This window comes from Nannobrachium achirus (assembly GCF_963921795.1).
Source record: "Nannobrachium achirus genome assembly, chromosome: 12".
Lineage (NCBI taxonomy): Eukaryota > Metazoa > Chordata > Actinopteri > Myctophiformes > Myctophidae > Nannobrachium > Nannobrachium achirus.
Window position 1 is genome coordinate 34536241 of NC_137832.1, and position 26501 is coordinate 34562741.

Below are 26501 nucleotides of genomic sequence, written 5' to 3' on the forward strand. Positions count from 1 at the left end.
TCTGTGGAGCTTTTTTGACATTTCCGAATAGTTTCCACACAATTTTAGCACATTCATTGAATTTAGATGTCACCAGACATATCACATCTCTGATCATCTGGCTAAGCGAGATTAGTTTCTATAACTTTCTCCATGTTCTATTTTTTTTGCAGACATAACTACCTTCTGTACAGATAATGACTGATCCTGTAGTAGTGCAACATACACTCTTGTGCCTGCTTGCTAATGACCACAGGTCCGCTACCCTAGGGCCAAATTTACTCATGTTCAGGATCTTAACACTGCCTGAGGAGGCTTGATTTTAGGGAGCATTTAGGGAATGTGGCATCTCAAATACAGTGTTGATAGACCAGGATTGTATACCAGCATTGTTTATACCAGTAAGACTCCCTAATCGGGAGATAAGCGACCGTCAGGTCGCAGCGGGATTTTAGGGCAAAATGTGTAGGAGCAGTGTCCAAAAATGTGGTTGAAAAAAATCGGCCTGATGGTGGCGCTATATGGGACATCCATATTGATGAGATGAGTGTAGACATACTGTGTACCGATTTGTGTGATTTTAGGGCAAAATCTGTAGGAGCAGTGTCCAAAAATGTGTTTGAAAAAATCGGCCTGAAGGTGGCGCTATATGGGACAGATCCATGTTGATGACATGAGTGTAGACATACTGTGTACCGATTTGAGTGATTTTAGGGCAAAAATTGTAGGAGCAGTGTCCAAAAATGTGTTTTGCAAGAATCGGCCTCATGGTGGCGCTAGAAGAGGGCCATGTGAGAAATGAGGGGTGGGGTCTCCGCGCCGCCGAGGCGGATGAATAGGTACCGGCCCCGGCTCTCCCGGTGGCTCCTAGCCCGAGTTACGGCATTTTATGTGCGCTGCAGTGGCAGGGGGTCCTCCACTGGGGGCGCCACCACTTTTGCATCCGTTCTGGAGCACCAGGAGTCGGTGGTCCCCCGGTCATTTGGTCATTTTTGCACATTTGGTCATTTTTTACATCTGGGGGTCCCCCAGGGACCTGGGGGTCCTTGGAGCTCCGGGGGTCCTTGGAGGTTGTAGTTTGGCAGGCAAGGAGTGTGTGTGCAAAATCTGGCATGGATCGGGGCAACGGTTGCAGAGATATGAGCAGGGCAAAAGTGTGACATGTGACGTGTGACAGACAGACTGACGGACGGACGGACGGACGGACGGACGGACGGATGGACTGACTGACTGACTCACAGCTGGTGGAGGTTTTGACAGTAACTGCGACCACAGGGGGGCATTTGGAAAGGAGAGGATGGCAAAAATAGCGAAACTAGCAGATCTACAAGCTCACAACATGTCTTGACTCCCCTTTCTTTCAAAACCATTTCATAATAGGAGGCTGTAGCCAGAGGCTATATGGCTATTTTGGACCCCAACATTTTTGGGGTCCTTATCATCTCAACAGCTATATAAACAGTGGTTTCCAAACCTTTCCATGACGACACAGTATAAGTCTGTAGAACTGCATTAATCTTAAATACTTCTGCCACACATTCTTATAATCAGCATCCCCAGCATTTAACTCAGCCCCAATCATCATATTTCTGTTCATTATGCTGTTTACTTAACTGGTCAGAGTTGGACGTATGAGACCCAGATGAACAAGACTACGCATATATGTAGTTTCAATGTCATGGATCTTGTCCATAAACTCACTCACATGGGTCTTTTACTTGAATGTTTTGAACATCTGTGAACTTAATGTGATTTAACAGACTGAATACATTTTGGAATATAGTATACTGTATATTATGCAAATATAATATAGACAGAGAAGTGTTGAGAAAGAAGACTGCATATTGCATTCTTTAATTTTCAGCTGTTACTCTACGGCAAAGTTAGTTAACAGCAGCACATAGTTATAAAATGTACTCAGCCGTACAGTACTGTACTGTATGTGGTTAATTGGCAAAAGTCAATAATAGTCAATAATGAAAAGTCAATGAGGTCTTGGATGCTTTCATGCTTCCTGGTTTTCTAGAGAAGTGGTTCTCAAACCTTTTCATATCAAGGACCCCCAAATTGACACTTATTAGCCCGCAGACCCCCATTTATTGTGTATTGCAAAGTCTATGTTAATTTAACTCAGAGAGTGTACAGGGTCCATTTGGTTCCTAACTAGCTGGGGACCCCCTAGAACTCCCTCAAGGACCCCTGGGGGTCCCCGGACCCCACTTTGAGAACCAATGTTCTAGACCAGAGCCAGAGAGTAAAATGGACAGGCTGAGAGACAGGCTGGGGGCTGGGTCTTGTGGTGGGCTAAGTTTCAGGTAACAAACGTTTTTTGTGGACTTTACCTGAGGCAGACAGATAGCTCTAGGGGTGAGTGTCCCCTCGAATGTTCCGGGAAATTCCACGACCCTGAAGTGTTGCATTACGCCTGCCAATTGTACCCCGCTCAGTGTCCTTGAACAGAGAGTCCTTTCAAAGTGATTGCAGACGATTTAGGAGATGAGAATTCTGAATGGGAACATTATTTCCTGTTGATGAAATCTGATCAAGTCAATTACTAATATTCTCTGGACTAATCTAATCATGGCCAAAGACAAAGATTATGTTAATATTGTATCCAAGGAAATAATTATCTGGTATATCAACCAGAACTATGCTTTGAATTTCCTTATGTCTAAGAAACTCTTGCGTCTCTATAAGTGATGATTCTTTAAACCTGTGTATCTGTTTGTACTTGGTTCAACTTAATTTAGTGCACGATCTAATTGATGAAGATAACTGAAACCAGACAGTGTTTAGCTTCCATAAAACATATACTGTAGAAACTAACACACACGCACGCACGCACGCACGCACGCACGCACGCACGCACGCACGCACGCACGCACACACACACACACACACACACACACACACACACACACACACACACACACACACACACACACACACACACTCTCTCTCTCTCTCTCTCTCTCTCTCTCTCTCTCTCTCTCTCTCTCTCTCTCGCAAAATCACAAATCATAGCTCTTGGTTATAAATGAACACCATGCAACAACTGCACTGCGATAAACCTGCAAAGAAAATACAAAATAGAGAAGAGAATATACAAAACCTTAATGTCTCAACTATAATTAAAGCTCAAGTTGCACAGCTACAGTGAATAATATATACAATTCTGTGATTGACCACAAAAGCTTAGCCATGCATTTGCAGTGTTGCAAAGCAGCTGTTGCTTCAAGCTGATGTTCTGTTTTGTCTCTTTTTGCACCTGCAACATCACTTAGGTGTGTGGTTTTTCTTGTTCTCATTCTTGCAGATGGTGAGTCATGACCTCCCTCCCAGATTGCACCAGTGAATGGCCGGTCACACAAAAGACGCAAAAGGCGACAGGATCTCAGCGCAGCCAGTAAATAAATTGGAGGGAGAAAGTGCAACAGTAAAGCTGGCATGGCATGTCTGTAGGTTGAGGACTGGAGTGAAAGCGGTGTTCGGTGATCATCTTTCACTCTGAGCCACTCACCTTTCATGCCATGGCCCTGCGACTAGTGCTCAGGGCTGGGCTCTCAGAAGGGACGTAGACTCAACGAGGACACGTCGTCGAGCACCACTCTCTGACTGCACAGCACACCTGGATAAGGACCCCAGTCACCCCAGCCCCATGAGCCTGAGCAGGCACACACTCAGAAACTGCTATTTGGTGTGACCTTCACGCAGAATTGGATTAAGACATTTTAGCCACTGCTCTCGCTCTCTACATTTTAATTGGCCTTCTGTGAGTTCCAATGCCTCTTTGAAGGGGGGCGGGGTGACAGGGCTGTTACTGTCTGCTGCTTTATGAGTCTTCATCGCTTACTGTGTGAATGCGTGATTGAGAGGCAGGGGAAGGCAGCATGGCCAGGCCTCTGCTGAAGATACAACGCTATTTCCGCAGGAAACCGGTGCGCTTCTTCTCCCTCATCCTCCTGTATCTGACTGCTGGCAGCCTTGTGTTCCTTCACGCTGGCTTCGTTGGGGAGAGCTCTTCGGGAGTCAGCGGGGGCCCTGTGGTTTTGGAGATGGGAGGCCGAACATCGCCCTCAGACGGCCGGGGGCTGGGCGTCATGGGTAGCAGGGTGATTAAGGAGACTCGCAGGCCTGGCCGGAGGTATGGTCCTCCGTGGATGAAGAAAGCCGCACAGGATGGCCAGGACATCGGGGGCAGAGGGGGAGACTACACCAGCAGCTGGAACCGTGCCCTCAAAGGACGTAATGCCAAAGACACTGATGATGGAAGAGGTGGGTCATGTACTGCTACTGGTTCTCTGCCAGCAAACACTAGATGCACTTTTGCAATACTGCAGTGGTATTCATTTCGTTTTGGCAAAATCCCCTGAGTGCTTCTCTCAGAATTGTAATATTTAAAACCTGTCTTGTTAAGCCTAAAATGAATAGATGGTAAGATGCAAAAAACATCACTGTAATATAAAAACTATAGATGCTAATAGGAAGAAAAAGTATATTTTATAGTTATATGCATGGGGCTGCAGTGCTATAAATTAATGTAAAAAAGGATCGAGGTTGCCTTTGTGATGTCAAGCTGCTGAAGTATGTTAATAGCTGGAGATTTTACCTGGAACAGTAACTGGCTGTACTTGCAATGTCTTTAAAAGGAGGCAGTTAGAGTGACCTTTCACCTTTTTTACTTAAAGGGCTAAAGTCATCAAAGACGTTCTAACCCCAATCTATAAACTCCATATAACAATTATTTATTGATTACAGTATATATATATATATATATATATATATATATATATATATTTTTTTTTTTTCTTCTTCTTTTTTACCAGAGATGGTAGAAAATGGATTGAATTTGTGATGTCATGATAATAATCACTACAGCCACACCACCATCTCAAAAAACATTTGTTGATCTAAAAACAAACAAGAAAACTAAAAATAACAATAAGGTCAGAGATGATTGTGAGTGGTAGAGATGTGCCGATTGATCGGTGAGTGATCGCGATCGGCCGATAATGGCTCTATCGGTATCAGCTTTGCCAATCGGCTTTGCCGATCTACAAGCTAGATCAGCTATTTTCACAATATTTATCTGTGGGACTGAATGTAAGCTTTAACTCCTACAAGTTGAAATTGATACTAAAGGACCTCAGCCTGCAATCTCCTATGTTTATACTTAATATACAGTGTCAATGTTTTGTTAGAAGAATCATTAAATATATAAATGCTGCTACAGTAACACAATAAATAGAAGAATGTATGTATTTGACGCTGTCATCGGGAATATCGGTATCGGCAGATACTGATTCCAGTTGATCAGTGATCGGTATCGGCCCCAAAAAACGCAATCGGAGCATCTCTAGTGAGTGGTTGCTCATTGGAGGATAATCGGCTGAATGCCTGCTTTCCAAAGCAGATGGCTTTTGGAGCAGATATATATATTTTTTAAAAAGCGTTCACTTTTGTGGCCCCTAGTGTGTGTACCCTGTCTGCAGTAATTAACCTCTTGGAAAAAGAGCAGGCACTGCAGTGAAATGATGGGCACTCATTGAATGTTTTGGTTCCACGTGGCTCCCAGTAGCAGCTGGTGAAATGCAGCGAGAGCCAGGAGAGATCAGCGCAGTGGAAACTGAGAGGCCTACTTCTCTCACAGGCTGTCAGGGTATTTCTCTTCACTCACCCATAATAATGTCAACATGGCTACTGCAGACCATTGTTGAACTGCTGCGACAGCAACCCATATGAATTCTTACCTGGGTTAGAGAGACACAGGGGAGTTAGTAGTGTCTAGTGTGCAGAATTTGATGGAATAACATTACAGCTATTGCATTCATAACGTTGGAATGTTTTTAGTGCTAACATGGTATTAAGCATATCGTCGTTGTCGGGGGTGGAAACCTTGTATGTCCAAAACCGTTTGTTTTGTATTTATCATTTTTAAAATGATTTAAACTAGTGAAAACAGCCGATCTACAAGCACACAACGCCTCGCACCACGAGGCAGTGTGTGCATGTAGATCAGCTGTTTTCACTAGTTTTGTGCGACGGCCTTGTGTGATGAAGCAGTGCTCTACTTTGCGAAAACATTTACAAATTTGAAACTTGGAGATACAAGGTTTCTGCCCGACAGTGACGATATCTCTTCTGATTATGGGTTCAGGAAATGTTTACACTGCACATTCAAGACCCCCCCCCCCCCCCCCCCCCTCGAGTCAGCACCAAGCCTAATTTATGCTCCGCCGCACGATGGTGTTGTGTGCCAAGAACGGCAGAGAATAGCAGACCACAAGCTCTCAAGTCACAACGCATTCACGACAAAGTATGAATCAGGCTTCAGAAGAACGTCACCCTCCTCAAGCCTTTCTTTTCCCCTTTCCTCTTTCTCTTCCTGAACCACATGACCACAGATGAGTATGATGAAAGTGCAATTAAAGGCATCAAAGCCTTTCTGCTTTCCCCCACTATCCACCAGTACTCTCGAGTGCACTGCAGCTGGCTTCCCAGCCTTTACAACTCGGTCATGCTATGGTTGCATAGCAAGGATACACAGTAGTCAGGCGGACTAGTACAGTGGTTGTTGATATGACCCAGTGGATAATATGACATTATTCTAGAAATCATACATATTCTAGAGCACAGATTTAATACACAGATTGTATGGGATTCAAGGAAGCAAGCAGGTAGTGGTCACATACACCTGTCATTCCATTATGAAAGACTTAACTCTTGAAATTAACCACTTATGCTCTATTTAATTTCTCGGCTATTTGAAAAGAGGCAATCTACAAGCTCACGATGTGTTGCAACCCGAGCTTGCATGACATGTATAACTATTTTGTTTAAGATTAATTGTGAGATATTCTGAGGAGTTTTGAAAAAACATTTTGGGATGTCACAGTGAAAGTGGTTAAATTAAAATGGATACATCTAGTTCATGTTCATAATAAACCTTCAAATATGGAACATTTACTAAAGTGCAGCTGCATTTGTATCGGTTTCCTCTGTAAAGCAGATTAGTACCCAGCTCAACAATGGTTAGGAGGAAGATTATATCAGAGGACCTGCAGCACACCACATGCAGCTCAGCCCCAGACCTTTTAGACTATTACAATTATAATAATGCACCAGGTTAAGACCACGTCCCTCCCCCACTTAGCTATTAGCAGAGATTTAAAGGGGTAATGGGGAGATGGCAGAGCACAGATGGTGAGAGAGGTTTGGTGTTGTTTTGAATTGCAGAGCCCATGTAACCTCGGTGAAAAGAGCAGCGTTTTAATGAGCAGGAAAGAAAGGCATGGTAGGTTTGCTGTGTGAGGCGCAACATTGCCTCTCACTGTCCATCCCTCCCCCCACCACACACACCAGACTTCTGCCAGGGAAATGACTGCATTACAGAAACAGGCCACTAGAAGGGGTTGGATCTTTATAAATAAATTAGGATGCTGCTCCAGTTAGGGCTCTGTTCACTGGACTGTCCTGTGTAACACTGAGTGTTATACACCGTTAAGGTCTTTCAGTGGATATCATGGTCAAATATATACTTGCCATTTGTAATTTAAAGGGCCCAATAATGTAAATTAGCAACATTTTCCTTATTGCTTGTTAAGGCCATTTCTTTATTGTGTTATTGTATTGTAGTTTCAGTATATTGCTTGTTTCATGTACTGTATTATAGGCCTATCTAACTTGTGATTTGTTTGAAAACCCTTTTCCAGCTAAGTACGTTGGCTGCTACATAGACAACATACAGAAAAGAGCGCTGAGGGGCACATCCTTCTTGGACTACAAGAAAATGTCTGTTTTCCGTTGCCAGGACAACTGTGCAGAAAGGTACGACTATGACAGTCAAAAGCACACACCTTCTCTTTGCCATGTCTCCCCTTTAATACTCACTTATTCACTGTAACGCAAAAATAAAACCCACGACACATGTAAACAAGGATGGATATGGAAATCAATTGACCTCAGTGCAACTGTGCTCCTAGCCTCCACGTCATGCCTTCCTCTCTCTACCTTCCACCATTCTCAGAACTTTGACTTCTTTTCCGAGGAACAGATGCCTTCATGGAATGCTTCCCATTATACCACAGATAAAGAGAAAAGCGAATAAAATAGAACGAAAAGGGGTGTGTGGGGGCGGTTTGAGCTTCTCCCTAATGGCCCTCGAGTTCTTTCCTCAGAGCAGTGAGTAGCTGTAGGTAAACAAAAACAAACAAATGAGGGAAATAAGCACAATTTGCAGCAGTGGTGGAAGCTTCATTGACAACCATGGGCTATTGCCATGTGTGTTATATTCCCTTATTATACAGACAGAAAGTGATGCAAGTGTATCTAGATCTACTGATATACTGTACTGTACTCCCTTCTGTGCTTTATGTCTATATAGAGCAGGGGTCTTCAACGTTTTCAGGCCAAGGACCCCTTAGCTGAGAGAGAGATGAAACAGCGACCCCCACTGCATAGTGTATAAAATTGTGTTGCAGATTAAAAATGTTTTTATTGGCCCGAATCGTATGAAAGAGCCCAACAGCACATGGTTGGTTCTACAGACTCCAAATTTCGCACACAGATAGCTCAGATATTTGCCTACGTTCTTAGCTAGGCCTCGACCCGACCCAATATACGGTTTTCTGGAACCAGCGCAAAAGGTTCGGAATCTCCATGTGCGGAGTCCTGACTACTAATTGAAGCCAATTGAAGCCGAGGCGAATTGGCCAGAATCGCATGAAAGAGCCCTGACAGCACATGGTTGGTTCTACAGACTCCAAATTTCGCACATAGATAGCTCAGATCTTTGCCTACGCTCTTAGCTAGGCCTCGACCCGACCCAATATACGGTTTTCCTGAACCGGCGCGAAACGTTCTGAATCTCCGTATGCGGAGATGATGTCTGACATCGGGCTGTTCCGGAGGGACCGGAGCAAGCGCTGACTCATTGTGACATCACTTCATAAAAGGCTCTGACATCACGTACGCCACATGAGTCAACAAAAAATCTCTGTGAGTGTGTATGTATGTATGTAATCCGCGTATCTCGAGAACCGTTCGTCCCACCGGCTTCAAATTCGGCACGGGTGTTCCCCACGGCAGCAGGTAGTACAGTGCCTGGCCTCGACCTGATGCGCGATTTTACGGAACCCGCAGCGAAAGGTTCAGATTCTCCGTATGCGGAGCTGATGTCTAACATCAGGGTTTTCCGGAACCGGCACTGTGTCTGTAGAGATCTCCATTTATGGGCATAAAATGTATGCAGACAGACAGATACAGATATCTCCATATATGGGCATAAATGGACAAAGGCAAACAGATGGTCAAAACGGGTCCTATGACAACAGGTATAATGGGGTTTGCATTACACAGACTTCGGCACGCGCGTTCCCCGCCGCAGCACGTAGTGCAGTGCCCGGCCTCGACCCGACCCGATATGCGGTTTTCCGGAACCAGCATGAAAGGTTCGGAATCTCTGTATGCAGAGCTAATGTCTGACATCAGTGTTTTCTGGAACCGGCACTGTGTCTGCAGAGATCTCCATATGGGCATAAAATGGATGCAGACAGACAGATATCTCCATATATGGGCATAAATGGACACAGGCAAACAGATGGTCAAAACGGGTCCTATGACAACAGATATAATGTGGTTTGCATTAAAGGGTGGGGCATTCATTCCCTATTTACATCGTTCCTGAGTAGGCCGGTCCCTGACTAGACGCTCGGCCACCCGACAGACAGATACAGAGATCTCCATATAAGGGCATAAAATGGATGCAAACCTAGGGGCATAAATGGACACAGGCAAACAGATTGTCAAAACAGGTCCTGTGACAACAGGTATAATGGGGTTAAACCCAGGCCCTAACTTGCCAAGGCCCTGCTTGGCTTTACTAATTAACATACGTTTTATGCCCATATATGGAGATCCCTGTCCCAATGTCATCTATCTGAGGGTCATTACTATCTGAGGGTCGAACTGCGCAGTCTCTGTGATTTCCTTTCCAAATAATGTTAATTTCTCATTACTACCTGTCATGTCTGTGTCCAGAGGTTACCTGTATGCAGGCCTGGAGTTTGGGGCAGAGTGCTACTGTGGCCACAAGATCCAGGCTCCAAATGCATCAGAGAGCGAATGCAACATGGAGTGTAAAGGCGAAAGGAGCAACTTGTGTGGAGGAGCCAACCGCCTATCCATCTACAGGTTGGAGCTAAGCCATGAGTCAGCACGACGCTGTGAGTTGATCCCTCAACAAAGCCTCCTACAAACTAAACCTTGTTGTCCAGACTATTACAAGTCAAGTCGAATGAAGTCGGGAGATCAGTCAGTTGAAAGGTGTGAAAAGGTTGCTGAATGCAACTGCATCAACAGCTAGTACTAGTGTGATGTAAAAAATAATTAAATATTTTTCAATAACAAACACATGAACATGCCACTTAATTGTGCGCATTTGACAGGCGCCAACCCAGCCTTTAGGAATACGTGCAGTGAGAAATAACACCTTCCCCGGCTTCCCTCCCCAGACCATTAGTGTTTGTACTAAACAAAGCCGGATGCACCACCACGGTGGATTCAAACCCGGGCACTTTACCACTGTGCCAACCGAGTGAACCTTTACTGTGTCTGCATTTTGAGCAAACATAGAGGGCTGTAGTGATATACAGTACCATACAGTCTACAGTATATGCGCTGTATTCAGACAAAATACTACCTCTGTATTGCATTTAAGAAAGGGCCCCGCTAGCAAGGCCAAGCAAGCAACCAGAGAGCTCTAACCCCTCTCTGTCCCCTCTCTGCCACTCCGCTGCTATCCGACCGTCGAAACGACCAAGCTTGCTGGGTTGGCTTTCAGTTCCTCACTGCAACTTTGGACCCAACACAACAGTGTACACACCGTCTATTCAACTTCAGATTATCGGCCACAGATGCTTACCGCTGCCAACATTGGGTTTGTGTGTTGGGGGGCTTAATGCTAAGCTCCCTCTGACTTTTAAAGGTATTACATGCTGTTTCATTTACCATATTCAATCACAGCCATGTACAGCAGCAAGGTCATTTCGTTATACAAACACAAGATAGCACTGAAATGTATTTGATCCAGCTAATACAAAAACGTCCAATGATTGAATGTATTGACTGAATACGCTGATGCTATTTCAATACAGGACATAGTCAGCCTGTGTGAATTTAGGAAATTATTTTTCGGGATTAAAGTCACAGTTGGGTATGACTTGCTCCGTTGTGTTTAATTCTTCCTCTTGAGAGCTGTGCTGCCTAGTCATGGTCTGCATTATAAATACACTTTGTCTGCCACAGGATCACTGACGGAAGGAAGGAAAAGCTCATTAATAAAATACACCAATTCCGAGCTCCTGTAGTTTGAGACTGGTGTGGATGTGGCTTTGTTTAGATTAGCACCATGTTACTGTCTCTTTGAAAGGAAATGGATACACCCTGCTGTTGTGTTTAAGGAAGTCAAGCCCACCAGACCAGGGTAACGTGCACATCCTCATCAACTCCTCTTACAAATAAATGCTTGCCTCGACCACTTGTCTTCCTGCTTATTGCTGTTTGTTTACTTAAGAGTCGCGTAGAACCACGCTGTTGGTTTTTTCATTTCCCGTTTTAGTTGTTTTGAGAGAACTGCTGATCATAGCTGTCAATGTTTGGGTATTAACCCCTCACCCTAATTGTCATGTGAGCCATGCTGAGTAGGCTACATGGAAAAGAAGATACAAAATGAGAGGTGTGAACTTTTGTAACATTTGCAGAGCAAATACTCATTCAGACACTACAGCCACTACATGCCATTGCTGTATTTTTAATGACATGCTGGTGAAGCTGAAAGACAAAGTGGAAGTAAAATACAAAGAATACATTAGTTCAGGATCGAAACGTTGTCAGCCAAATAAAGACGTTTTTGTACCTACTCGGGCTGTGTGGGCTCTCTTCTCTTTGAACTGAAGCCTCTTTAGCCCAGCACCCACCAGTCGATGTGCGTTACCTAGTTCCCTAGGCCCCATTTTTGAAGTAAGTAAGAAGTAGGAGATCAATGTCCACCATATGAATCAATGAGGGCTCAGTGCGTGGATATGGATTAAGCTTATTCATGAACCTGGTGTTAGTCCAGACCTGAGCCTGGTGTTAGTCCAGACCCATGGTCCACACCCATAATCATACAGTAAGATTTATTCAACACAGCCACGTTTTGTCATGAACTTGGTGTCAGTCCATATAAACAAAGGAGACCACACACAACAATTATAGTGTAAAAGTAAAAAGATGTATTCAACTAAGCCCCATTTTGTCATGAACCTGGTGTCAGTCCAGACTGACAAAGGAGACCACCATGTAGTCGGGGACCCAGTGCCCAAAATGGGAGGGGACCTGTGATTTTCTGCCGTACTTTTTATTTCTGTTTTATCTATTAGTTTGGTCATTAAGGTCCACAGAATGAGAGGCCTGCTCTGCCGGAAACATCGCGAAAAAAAGTTATGGCCATTTGTATATTCACTGTCCCATTGACTCCACTAGAAATATTAATAAAAAACATCTGCTTTAATTAGCATGTGAGGGGTCAAATTAGGGGTTCTTCATGATTCTGAATCCATTGCAAGCATTTGTTTTGCATAAAAAACATTGCTTGGGTTACTTTTCGGCAGCCCAAAACTGTGAAAAGTGGGAAAAAAGTGATGACTCATCACTTTTGACTGTTTTGGGGGGTTGATATCTTGCCCAAGGAATGTTTTTCATGCAAAACAAATGCTTGCAATGGATTCAGAATCACGAAGAATCTCTAATTTGACCCCTCACATGCTATTTAAATCAGACCTTTTTTCTTTTTTTAATATTTCTAGTGGAGTCAATGGGACAGTGAATATACAAATGGCCATAACTTTTTTTCGCGATGTTTCCGGCAGAGCAGGCCTCTCATTCTGTGGACCTTAATGACCAACCTAATAGATAAAACTGAAATAAAAAGTACGGCAGAAAATCACATGTACCCCTCTTTTCTTTGAGCTTTTGGCCATGTGGGTCCTCGACTAATGTAATCATAGGGTAGAAAATCACAACTAGTGTGAAGTGAGCGGTGCTGTTTCTATTCTGAGTTAATTTCATCACACGAAGCTTGGCCAATGTGACCCTGGGTGTACAACAAACTTTGAGCGCTTTGTGCCAAGATGTAGGCCAGATGTAGGTCACGCTTCAGAGCCCGGACAAAGTCAGATGTTGGAGCTTAGCTCCTCCCAGGAGCACTGCTCATAAATAAATAAATGTATTAATTTAATCCAAATTCTGACACCAGGTATATGCGAAGACAAGAGAGACCACACAACCATATGGTAAAGGTGAACAGATTTGTTCAACTAATAGTAACAACCAGACAGATTAGTGTGCTACCGGTATGTGCCATGTCTGCCATATCAAATCATCTGGAAGTTTAAAATAGACATCAGTGATCAGTGGATTCATGTGTATTTCATCCTCCTGAGTTCTGACACACCGTGTTCTGTTCTGTCCACCAGTCTGGTCACACCTGCACAAGAACAGAAGAAACACTGGACAAAATGGTTGATAATATGTTATCAACATTTTAGCCTATAAAGATTTCCACATGTCGTTGTGACTTTGTAGATCGGCTATTTATGGCACTGACGTATGACAGTATAAGTTACACATAGTCTTGTCTATGTTGTTACATCATTACCACGGCAACCAATTCAGATAGGGCGATGATATCTGAATACATAGATCTGGTCCGATCTCTTGCAAATCTCAGTCCTAAAGATGAGGTTTGAGATAGTAATTTACCTGCAGTCTGAACAAAGCCAAGAGCCACAAGCAGAGTGGAACGAGTCATCACAGAAGCTATCCTCAATGTATCTAAAACTGCAACATACAGTACATTATTATTCATTTAGAGCTATTTTGCTCTGCTCTCTGTGTTTCAGATGGGAGTGCAATATTCAAAGGATGTTTTCACAGGCCTGACAATGTGACTTTGGCTCTTCCCATCAGCACCATCGTCCAGAACATGTCTGTGGACAAGTGTGTGGACATGTGCACCGAAAAGGTGAGGAAGAAGTGTGAGCCGTAAAGTCCTAATTTACGCCTTTCAGTACAAAAGTTATTTCTGGCGAGCAGCAAGTGTAAATTAGCCATTAGTTAGTGTGGTTTGTTTTGCTATCATTTGTAGGGTCATCAAGAGCAAGTTTTCATTAGAAATCACACCCAATGTGAAGTGAGCGGTGGTCGTGCTTGCATAACGTCTTCAGACTAGGATATAGGTCTAGGATGTAATTGGTGATGTAATACAGGCTAAACACACACACACACACACACACACATTGCTATGGCAAAACGCTTAGGAAAAAGTGGCTACTAGGATGTAATTGGTGATGTAATACAGGCAACACACACACATTGTTATGGCAAAACGCTGAGGAAAAGGTGGCTGCTATGGCAAAACGCTGAGGAAAAAGTGGCTACAGATAGGTCTAGGATGTAATTGGTGATGTAATACGGCTACACACACACACACACACACACACACACACACACACACATTGCTATGGCAAAACGCTGAGGAAAAGTGGCTACAGACACACGCACAGCCACTCTATGGAGCGGTTTACCACCGCTCAAAAATGCCATTTACCTCTTAAAGCAGCGAATAATTATTTCAATGAATAACACCGTATTTCACAAAAAGATGGGCATTATTAATAGAATATCACCTTATTATATGTACCCTGGAGTCGGGTACGTAGCGCACTCTGGTTGACAAGTAGTACTGCCTGAATATCTCAATATCTCCCATGGTTAAATGGGGATTCCCTCTCGTGAGTGGAAGTTGTTTGGTCTCCCTCATCATGGTAGACCAGGGTTCAAAGACCGGGGGTGTTTATTTTGTGTTATTAATTTGCATTAATTTAAACTGCTGTTTGTGTTATGAGTAGACTGAGCGTGATTATAACTGAGGCGATGAAGCAACAAAATGTTCAAAACAAGGTCGACTTTTTCAGCACGAATGAAATCATCAACCTGTATGGCATCACCAAAATAAAAGTTTGGTAAACTTAGTCCATACAAGTACATAAAATGTATGGATTGCAGGTTTAACCACAACCAAACAAGACATTAACTTGAACAATTCCCTGTCCCTAATGCTTAACAATTTTGCTGCCATTTTAAACATAGCTGTAGTAAGCAGCTGCCAAATTGTCCTTACCTTTTAACGTGGGCACGTGCACGCATCGTGCACAATCTGTGCGCGACTCATCTAGTAGACTGTAGACTCGGTGACAGCTTTCGAATAAAAAAAACCCCATTGAAATAGACATATCCGTTGCCACGCTGTATCCCTGCTTATCTGCCAGTGTTTACATGAAAAAACATTGAAAAAATCCAGTTGTGCGCTATGGTAACACGTGGACACGTTCGCGCACATAGCAGACGATATGTGCGCGGATCATATGCCAGGCGGGCACAAGAATCGAAAAGCTATCAAATAAATAAAAAAATGGTGAAAAAAGACGTGAAATGAACGTGCAGCTCCTTCCTCTGTTTACAATGTAAACAGATGGGATGGAAGCTACGATGGGGCCTTGGACAGGATACGGAAACCTAGATCCGGTCCAAACGGGAAATACGACCGGATACAGTTAGGGGGCGGGCCTAAAGTCTCCGAAACGGATATATACAGCGATCATACTTTTAATCGTTTCATAATGATTAAAGCTAATTAAATTTCCGGGAACGACGTGCATCGCAGAGAGGTACAGCGGGAAATCCCCGGTTTCAACAGGGATCGCAGAGTATGAGTTAAAAGTAACCCTAAATGTATCCCCTCACCCTAAACCTAAACTCCTAACTGCCGAATCCTAAGCCCAATCTTATCCTATCTAATCCAATCTCCAACAAACGCTTGTTGTTGTTGTTATTTTTCTTCCTCTTCTTGAAAAACAAATCGGTCGTATACGTTCTACCATTTTGCTGTTGTTCAAATTTTTATCCAGACAGTTGACTCAGCATGAGCTCTGATCATCTGACGGTGGCTTGTGGAGGATGCCACGTTTGCAAAATAGGTTTACAGAAGTAAAAACATATGTACAATTGTTATTTTCGTGCATAGTTCGTGCATCGTATTGTTATTTCCATAGGAAAAAAGAAGTAGTGAGATAAAAAATAATAATATATCAGTAGTGTGCTCACCCACAATAATAAAAGAGGGAGATGTTTTTATGTAAAAGATAATGAATTCTGCCAATTATTCCAATACTTTTGCAATGTTGGATGTTTAATAGTGAAATGAAAATGAGTTGATTTGACATTGAAAGCTATATTTTTGTCCATGCCCTAAACTTCTTTATCTCTTTTACTATTCTGAAAAACATTTTAAAATACTTCAAATAGCCGATCTACATTGACATGTTGTGGGGCTTGTAGATCAGCTATTTTAACTATTTAAAAAGGTTTTTCTGATCATCTGATGCCTATCATAGTACGTGTTATTTTATGTTATATAACATTGTCATTCAATGTTATACAGTATGAGTTAAAAAAAGGATCTCAATGGAAACAAGCCTCGGCTTACCTGAGCAGTAAACTGTGCTGTCATGAAACTGTACCTTTTCCTATGCAAACTTCTAATAAATACTTCAGTCAATCAATCAAAATTCAAAATAGTAAAAAAGGCAAAGATGTTTAGGGATAAGGGGTAAGGCGTGGACAAAAATAGGGCCCGGTCGGAATATACATTTTGTATTTGTGAACAAAAATACATTTTCATTAATGTTTTCTTTTCATTCATTCCAGCACCTCATCTCAACTTTCATGATAACATTAGAATTCCTATGCTTGTGTGAGGACTAAGGAGGAGGGAAAGCATTCATGTGTTTATGTCTTCTGAACGGCCATTTCCTCTCCCTGTAATCTAGGAGCAGTCAATTGCTGTCCTGGCTGGAGACAAGTGTCACTGTGGGTTCCCGACAAAACACTTCTCCCTTCACGAGCTGGAGGAGGAGGACATGTGCCTTCACCGCTGCCAAGGGGAGGAGTTTGAGAGCTGTGGCAATGAGGAGTACTTTGTAGTGTACCAGACACAGGTTCAAGGTAAGCGTTTGTTTTGGTCGTTGTGCCAATTATTTCCTCTTCACACACATTTCTGTGTGTTGACGCTGCTGTTGTATCCTACTGACTCACCTGACAGTGAGGAGCCCCCACCGGGAGGACGTAGACTGGGGCCTCCATCCTATTCCTCCCACCAACAATCCCTGCTGACAGGTGCCGCCCACCCTGTAGGATTACATGCAGTAACAATAATTACCCTGTCTGTGTGTGAATGAGAAAGAGAGTGAGAGAGATTCATGCACATGTAGGTTTAATCTGTTTTTGTCATGCAATGACAATCCTGAAACCCTTCTGGTTTTTCTTTACACTGCAGATTCCTGCAGACATACTGCTGGCATGGAGATATTTCCTCTCACACAGGTGCACAATAGCCATCAGCCGACTGTTTTGTAGGGCTGGGCGATTAATACATTTTTGTGTGGACAATGTAAAAAATAAAATCATCAAATAGATTTTCACTTTAATTAAGGTCATTATGTGGATCTCGCTCATTAGAGCCCTGCACGGGGCCAAAGGTCCACAGCCCCGTCCTAAAAGCCTGACAAGGTTCTGCAATAACCTCTGTCTGATGTGCACTTTGAGTTGAAAAGAGCTTGCGGCTTCATTTTCACATGGCCCATTTATGACACAGTCAAGAGCACTGTTGTTGACAATGTTCATACGGTGACAATTTAGCTCTCCACCCCCTAATTACGTACTGTGGGAGCAAAATAGCTGCTGCTGCGGCCACGGCCAGTTATCTGACTGGAATCTGCGACCAGGGTGGTTTACCAGGCTACCATTCCACCACATTATGGAGAAGTTTCAATCTGTCAGCCATCAGGCTGTTCAACAAAATAAAATTTCTGTAACCCACCGCAATTTCCGTCAATATATGTTTTCTACGCTTGCATGTGGCTGGTGGTGAGCAGTGCTTCCTGAGCACTGAGCAGAGCTGCTTTTAAGTCTTTCAGCAGAACTATCAGGTCAAGTCATGGTCATGTCTTGCACAAATCTCAAATTTGATAACTCAATTCTAAAGACTGCAACAGAGGAAAAACCCAAGCAGAAGTGAATACTACAGTATCTTCTAATGCAGACATTTAGACCTTTAAAGCTAGCCTTACACCCGCTGACTCTCAAAGATTTTAAGTCGTAATAATATCAAGACGGGTCGCGGCGCGCTCCTGTCATTCAGTCGTTACTCAATCGTAAAGATATGAGGTGGTAGTTTGACCTGATTTTTACCTCGACATGAGACTCAGATTCTGTTCCGAAAAGATCAAACAGGTTTAATTTTCAAGCAAGTCGGGCCAAGTGAATGAGTACAACCAAAATGGCACACTAACCAAAAAGCCATTAATTTCCCAAGAGGCTGAGTTGCCACCCTAGCTGCCCTGCCACCACTTGGTTGGTGCAGCTATAGCGTTATTAGCTACAATGCAACAGCCCTTTATTTGTCAGAAAGTATTCCAAGTATTCGAAGTTGATAAAGGATCAATCTGCGCCAGCTAGACTATGGAGAGGAGAGACACGTGTGAACGAGAGGGCGGAGGGTGGGGTGGCGTGGTGTGTGTGTGTGTGTGTGTGTGTGTGTGTGTGTGTGTGTGTGTGTGTGTGTGTGTGTGTGTGTGTGTGTGTGTGCGTGTGCGTGTGTGTAAAAGTAGGCCTACAAAGCATCACGATGCGACACGTTCGGCTATAGATAGAGGCTATTGATAGAGTAGAAGTAAAAGTACAGAAAACTGAAAATAGTCAACTAAAGTACTATAAGTAAATGTACTTAGTTACTTTACATCACTGTGTGTGTGCGTACGTGCGTGCTTGCGTGTGTGTGTGTTTGCGTGTGTGTGTGTAGTCAGAGATCGAATCATGGGAACACATGGTTATAGTATGGGCCTATTTCGGCAAATAAAAGGGAATATTGAACAAGTGAGTCTTTACAAAATCTCACATCTAGAGACTGAAATATTTGAAAAACATTCAGAAGTCTTTGGAGAGTATTTTTTTAAATAGTGTGAGAAGGTAGTCTTTTAAACATCTTTCCAAAATCGTGTCAAAGTCAGCACGTTTGAGAAGTGCACATAAGCTGTACTTAACCTTTCACATTCTTAACAACAGAGCATAGCACATAACAACCAACAAGAGAGACATTGTATGAGGAAGCTGGAAAAGGAGAAATCACACGTAAATAACTTTCAGTCTGACTCATTTCTTCGAGGGCCTTCCATTGACGTAGGATAGGCTAACAGCTGCCGATATTTCACCATCATTAAAACCACAAGCCGCCATCAGATGATCAGAGTCAAAGCCCTCTTTCTTAAATTTTGTACATTTTGTGGTTAGGAAAAGGAAATGCAATAGGCGACTTTGCATTTCCATTATTATCAGCTTCAAAGTGTTACAGGAAAGTTCCAATAAAGAGCTGAATAGACAGGAGACCCAACACACTATACAGTTTCAGTTTCAGTTTAGGCATTTAGCAGACGCTTTTAATCCAAAGCGATTTACAATAAGCAGATAACATCACAATAATAAACAAGATAATATGTCAGTACATCATCAACAATATAACAAATGCAAATGGATATCTATCTAGAAAAAACACAATATAATCAAAGTTCTAAAAACCTAAAAAACAAAAACAAACTAGCTTCATGTATGGTCATTGATTTTTTTCTGTAGTGCTAAGGGTTTAGGTGGAGTCTGAAAAGGTGAGTCTTCAGTCCACGGCGAAAGCAATCAAGAATGTCAGATTATCAAGCTATTTTAGGTCAAAGCATTAAGTGCAAAATAATAATAATAATAATAAAAGTATATGTGAATACAATAAAAATTACTACAGGAAAATAAGAGCATAAAATATGTTATCGTATTATTTTTGTAGAACTGTAATTATTGAGTTTCAATGGGTTTATAATAATCTGATGCCCTTTGTGTTTATGTACCCTCAGATAACCGATGTATGGACAGACGCTTCCTTCCCACACGTTCCAAACAGCTGATAGCCCTGGCCAGTTTCCCTGGGGCCGGGAACACCTGGGCTCGACACCTCATAGAGCTAGCTACTGGCTTCTACACTGGCAGTTACTACTTTGATGGCTCACTGTATAATAAAGGTAGGCTTCAACATGGAACCTTTTGATGGTCTTTTGGTGCCCTGTAGCAGTCAAATGAAGACTAGTGCTGTGCACCAATAAGTCATGTTTTAAGTTGCCGAGTTTACACTATTGTTTGTGCCTCCTTGTCTTTGAGTCTGTACACATTACAGTACACAAGACATTGGAACTGAGCGCACCGTTTATTCAACATTTAACATGATTTACAGACCAACGGACCATAATATTATTACTGCACTGCACTGGATTATACAGTTATTTTGCATAATTTCTGTGTCATAGGTTTTAAAGGGGAGCGAGATCACTGGCGTAGTGGGAGGACGATCTGCATTAAGACACATGAGAGTGGAAAGAAGGAGATCGAAACCTTTGACTCCAGCATCCTGATGATCCGGAACCCTTACAAGGCCCTCATGGCAGAATTCAACCGTAAATATGGCGGGCACATTGGCTTTGCCTCACAGGCCCATTGGAGAGGGAAAGGTGAATTGCTGAAGTCATGGAGATCTCTGTATCTACTGTATCTGTCTTTTATGCCCTATAGAGGTGTCTGTATCAGTCCTTGACCCTTTTATACCCATATATGGAGAACCCTGATGTCATCAGCTTATAAGGGCATATCAGTTGGATTAGCGGTTCTGGACAACTGGATATCCATATATGCCTATATATGGGCAAATTGGTCGGATCGTCTGAACTACTCGACAACGGGCATCACACTCCCTCTAGTCCTTGCTAGGCCCATATATGCGCATGATTATATATAGATATAGATACATGGATACAGGCACACAAACACAACATATATATCTCTTCTATTCTCATGGTATTTCAGTAACCATAGTAATGCTTATTATCCTTCCTGCCACAGTCTTCCTGTGTCTGTGGTTACATCGATTTTTGCCCGAAAGAAAAAGAGATGCATGCAGAGGGCATCTCACGCTATGCAAACAGCAGCAGATTTGACTTGACATTTCTTTATTTACTGGTGTAGCGATGATGTGATGATGAAAGAATGGAGAGAACATTTTGACAGCTGCCACTTGCAATATTAGTGAGCAGCTTGTGAGTCTGCGTGACATTGTGTAAGAGACCCCAGCTGAGGCATCTCAGTGCACTCAGCACTGTCAATGGAGGCTGTGGGCCACAGGGGATGATATAGCTACTGACAGCTAGTATAGCCGCTTTTAAACCATCTTTAATGTTTTCCACAGTTTTATCTTTCTCATATACAGCCACCTTTGACATTGTGTGTACAACAGTCGACCAACTGGTGCAAGGGTAAAGTTCCTGCCCACCAGCTGCCACTGTGGAGTATATTATATGGTCCATATTCTGCATAGACTATACAAAATATGGGGGGAATTGGCTTTTGAATTGTGTGTGGGTCTGAACAGTGTGATAAGCCAATTGCTCAAAAAACTACCATATTGTTTCTGCTCACCATGGCGCAAAAGATACCTCCCTCATTATATTTTGTAAAGACAGATTTGTTAACTCAGCAGAAGTTTTACTTGTTTTAATATTCCCTTTTAGTACCAGGTACTTGCTAATGCAGCACAATTCTCACTGGCCATTATTTATATGGCTCATCACTTCATGTGGATCATTATTATTGTAAAGAAATTAAGAAGTGAGGTCAGGGTTCTCCAAGAAGTGGTCCTAATGTCTTTAGACCTGGTTGCATGCCGCGTCGCACACCGAAAATAGCCGATCTACTGTACTATCTAGCTCTCAACACATTGCATCGGTAGATCGGCTATTTATGGTGCACAACAACGGCGCACAAGTAAGCATAAATCAGTAACTGTCCAACTTCAATGTGACATGTCTGAGGAAGGACTTCATAACTACTGACTGTCTGAACATCAAACTTTATCTCCATTACTACTTGACATTTAGTTGTTTTTCTTTTTGTTTGTTTTTTTGTAGTTGTGATACCATTGTTGTGATTTTCCCTCCTTGTTGATTTTTCCCCCCTTCTCATGCAATTACATTTTTATCTTTATTCTATAAATTGTTGTTAATTATTCTGTATATGGATACAAATAAATAGGAGTTACTTAAGATACAAGACACTTTTATACCTTTTAATTTTTCACTGTTTTTGTTATACAGAGTGGCCTGAGTTTGTGAAGAACTACGCTCCGTGGTGGGCGTCCCACACCTTGGACTGGCTGCACCATGGGAAGAACGTCCATGTGGTTCACTTTGAGGACCTCAAGAGGGACTTGTTCTCCAAGCTTAAGGGAATGGTCCTGTTTCTAGGCCTGGAGGCTTCAGAGGACCGTCTGCTTTGTGTTGAGGGTCAGAAGGATGGTAACTTCAAGCGATCCGGCCTACGAAAGCTTAAGTATGATCCTTATACTCCTGAAATGCGTGCTGACATTGACACACTCATCAAAACAGTCGATTCTGCCCTGAAGAAAAGGAATATGTCTGGAGTTCCAGAGGAGTACAAGCCAAGGTGATATATGGGAAACATATTATTTTCAGAAATTAATTCTCTCTTCCCTCCCATGTCATTTTTGATTGATTTGGACAGCAACTTCATCCTACTCATTCTAATAGGAGTGGTAATTACTTGCTGTAGATTGGGAAGTCATTTAAGGACTTTATGAGAAACACTTCATTTCCTGCTCTATGCACTGTACTGTACTGGTATGTGGACATGCCTTAACATGAAGAAGCTGTGACCTGTTTTGGAAGCGTGTGTCGTTTTCCTTCCCGATCGTAGTAACTTGGCAACGCCTCCTTCTGTGACGCACGCAGAACAGCGTTGTCCCTAGTCACCCCATAAGTGTCATTCCAAAAGAATAGCACTGGCCGGCTTTCCTCCGTGGGGGGTGGGGGGTGGGGTAATTTATGATTCTTTGCAATGTTCGTCACGGCGATTCGCACACATTTTAGATTAGATAAATAAACAATGGCGGGAGAGGGATTCCATCACAGGGATTGGTAGTCTAATGCTTAACGTTGCACGCCACAGAACAATGTGCTATTGCAGGGGTTAGGGAGTTATTTAAAGCAGTCCGCACATGTGAGAGGCAGTTACGTGTGCGTTACATTAGGGGACGTTGTCAAGTTACTGCAATCGGGTAGGAAAACGACACACACGCGTTTTGGAAGCACATCTAAGCTCATTATGGCTGGATTCTTTTCAGCCGTTAAAAAAAGTGGACCTCATCTAGAAGTTGTATTAACACTGAAACTGTGTTATATGAACTTATTTATATGCAGAATATGAATTGCAATTATGGAAAATGGTCTGCTGCTATCACGGATATAGACATCAATCTCTCTTTGTACATGCAATAATATTCCCTCAAAACTTCAGAATTTAATGTCCAAACTTTTTGCTGGGTAGAAAACAAATGCAATATGCAGCCGTTTTACTATAATGTAAAGTTATTGAATTTACAGGATGAAATCTAAGGATTAGTTTTGTAAAGGTAAAGAACATTATTCTTTTTGTAACTCCCATCAGAGATGATTAATGAATGCCTCTAGGACACTGGGTTGAAATCATTTTAAGAAGTTGGAACATCATTTATCTAATCTTGAATACTGATTCTTTTGGTTTTGAAAATGTTGTGTTTTATTAACACTGGACTAACTGCAGAAATCCAAAACACATTTCACTGTGCAAGATTTACCCCAAAGATCAATTAAGTATTAGACATTCTATTCTAATTTACAACATTAGTTTGATAGTAGTAGTATTCATTCCATCATAGTTTTGATGACATTTGCTTATATAGAATGAGCATAACCATTTTCTCTTTTGTTAGTTGCTTTATTAAAATACAAACTATACAAAAATACCCACTGGTAATATTCAGTTCCATAACAGTACATAGAAGTGTGAAGCATTTAATTTGGTTTGTGCAGGCCCCTTCTCAGTGCCATTTGCATCATTCTCTGCCATACATTTAAAAACACAGGTGGCTAACAGCCATGCAAGATTAACTTCCATATATGTATATTTTTATAATGTCTGCAAAAACATATGAAAAAGAACAACAACATACTAATGCAAGAGAAAAATAGAAGAAATCATTTCTATTTTTGACACATGCTTTATCTTTTAGTGACTCTTGCTCTCACAGACTGGCACTTTTGGAATACGGGAGTAACTTTTGAATGTATTTTATATAGAATGAATGTAATGTGATATGATATGGCCCAATAAATAAGAGAAGAACCTAGTGTAATATTGTTTATGGTAGTTGAAATTGCAATGGCATGTTGCTTAACACGAGAAATAAAATACCAGGAAGACGCACTTTGTTGTTCAAAAGAGAAAACATATTCTGTCAAATTAACTTGAATATATGCCCAAGATTCTCCTATTATTAAATGGTATTTGATGATGCGATTGCGGTGCCTATTCTTTTCCATGGTGTATGTATTGCAAGAGTGCACATTTATCTCAATTCTTGGTAAATAAGGTGCAGGTGTCAATGTACTTTAATGCATGTACTGGAAAAAGGCAATTGCTGTGCGGCGTGAAATGCAAATGTCTTTGAGTGTGCACCAAATAACAACATTGTAACTAAAATTTTAGCTTTTCCGTGAGACAATAGTCTCATTAGACCATGTCAGTTGAATACATTATGTTTCCTTGATTTACCATCTTCATTTTGTTGAGGAAATGCAGAGCCAGATCACTCAAAGCATCTGTGAGGATAGATGTGTGGATGAGTAGGACATTGCAGCCTGACTTCTTAATCTGTTTGACCAGGTTGAGGATGTAGGCATGTGCTCTCTGAGCACACTGTCCATCTGGGCATAGAGCAACGTACGCCACAATCTGGTTGTCCATGTCCATTTTGGTAGGGTACAAGCAAAACTGATTCAGGCAGACCCAAAATTCTCACTTCACTTCAATACAGATACAGAGAGCTAGATTTGATGCAAATATTTGTTTGCTAAATAATTTCAAGGAAAAAAGAAAAAGAAAAAAAGAAAGGAAAAAAAAAAGGCAAGAGAGACATTTATCAATTGAGAATATACTTTCTAAAGCTGAGAAACAGAAATAGATCTTCTACTCGTTGCTCTACTTCCGGAGGGCCCGTCTTCGCTGAAAGCACTTTCAATCTTTGAAGCAAAAGAGCTAAACAATTTCTGCTTCACATCTTTGCCCATGAATGCATAAAGAAATGGATTCATGCAACTGTTTGCGCTTGCAAGAGTCACCGATATCATCGTTCCAGTTGAAATTAATGTGTGGTGAGACTGACTGGGGTTGATTTCTAGTAAAATAAAGATGTGGTATGGAAGCCAACAGATGACAAATGTGACTACCAGAGCAGTCATGACTTTGAAGGCCTTAGTGGACTTTGTGGCGAATTTGTTCTGTAGCCTTACAATGATAACTGTAGAACACACAGTGATGATTATCAGTGGAAATACAAAGCCTAGAACAAAGCGAAAGACCGGGATACCTGCATTGGTGTTGGGTAGCAATTCAAAATTGTTGTAGCATTTAGTAACCTGATTATCTGTGAGAATATCCCGAACCACTAAGGAAGGAATGCTTAGCAGCATAGAAAAGAGCCAAGCAACAACAACTGCAACTGCAGCCTTTCTCTGTGTACGATTGTTTTGGGCCCAAACCGCACACACAACAGTCACACAACGGTCAATACTGATTATTACCATCAGGAAGATGCTGCTGAACATGTTGAGGAACAAAACAAAGGAGGTGAACTTGCACATTAAACGTCCAAATTTCCAGGATCCTGTTGCTGTCAGTGTTATGTTGAAAGGGAGAGTTGCACAGTAGATGAAGTCGGAGAGGGCGAGGCTGAGGTACCACGTTGTGTTGACCGTCTTCTTTTTCATCTTGTAGGCAACAACCCAGATAACCAGGCCATTACCCAAAATCCCTAGCAGGAAGATGATCACATTTATCACAACCAGGATGACACACCCTGCTTCGTTAATGCACAATGGTGAAGGTTTCTCCAAGATAAATGAAGGTGGATCAGTGTAATCGTAATCAAACGTTGTGTCATCTTCAGCACTGGTAGTTAACAGAGTCTGTGATGGCACAGATGTCATGGTAGGTAACGGTGATGACACAGATGTCATGCTGCACTGCTGTAGAAAAGGAAATACATTGATATCTTCAAGTAAAGTACATTTCTGTCATACCACAAACATATTTATTTCACTTGCACGCTTTGTGCTGCAGAAAAATAAATAAATAGATAAACACTTACCTTTTTTTCCTAATATTGTACTGTATACTGACTGATGAATATTTTCACTGTGGTGAAAAGGTAAAAGAAAAAAGCG

At 42.1% G+C, this 26501-nt stretch overlaps 1 protein-coding gene across 1 annotated transcript in view; it reads left to right on the forward strand.

Moving 5' to 3' along the window:
* wscd2 (WSC domain containing 2) overlaps nt 1–26188 on the forward strand; it is a 44536-nt gene extending 18348 nt beyond the window's left edge. Inside the window, exons 2-10 of the mRNA XM_080738243.1 lie at nt 3296–4254; nt 7692–7806; nt 10018–10202; nt 13920–14041; nt 16908–17082; nt 20034–20198; nt 20481–20681; nt 22317–22665; nt 26053–26188. Of these exons, the coding sequence (XP_080594369.1) occupies nt 3870–4254; nt 7692–7806; nt 10018–10202; nt 13920–14041; nt 16908–17082; nt 20034–20198; nt 20481–20681; nt 22317–22665; nt 26053–26068 (1713 nt within the window). The 5' untranslated portion in view covers nt 3296–3869 and the 3' untranslated portion in view covers nt 26069–26188. The remainder of the gene's footprint in view (nt 1–3295; nt 4255–7691; nt 7807–10017; nt 10203–13919; nt 14042–16907; nt 17083–20033; nt 20199–20480; nt 20682–22316; nt 22666–26052) is intronic.
* The last annotated feature ends 313 nt before the right edge of the window (nt 26189–26501 follow it).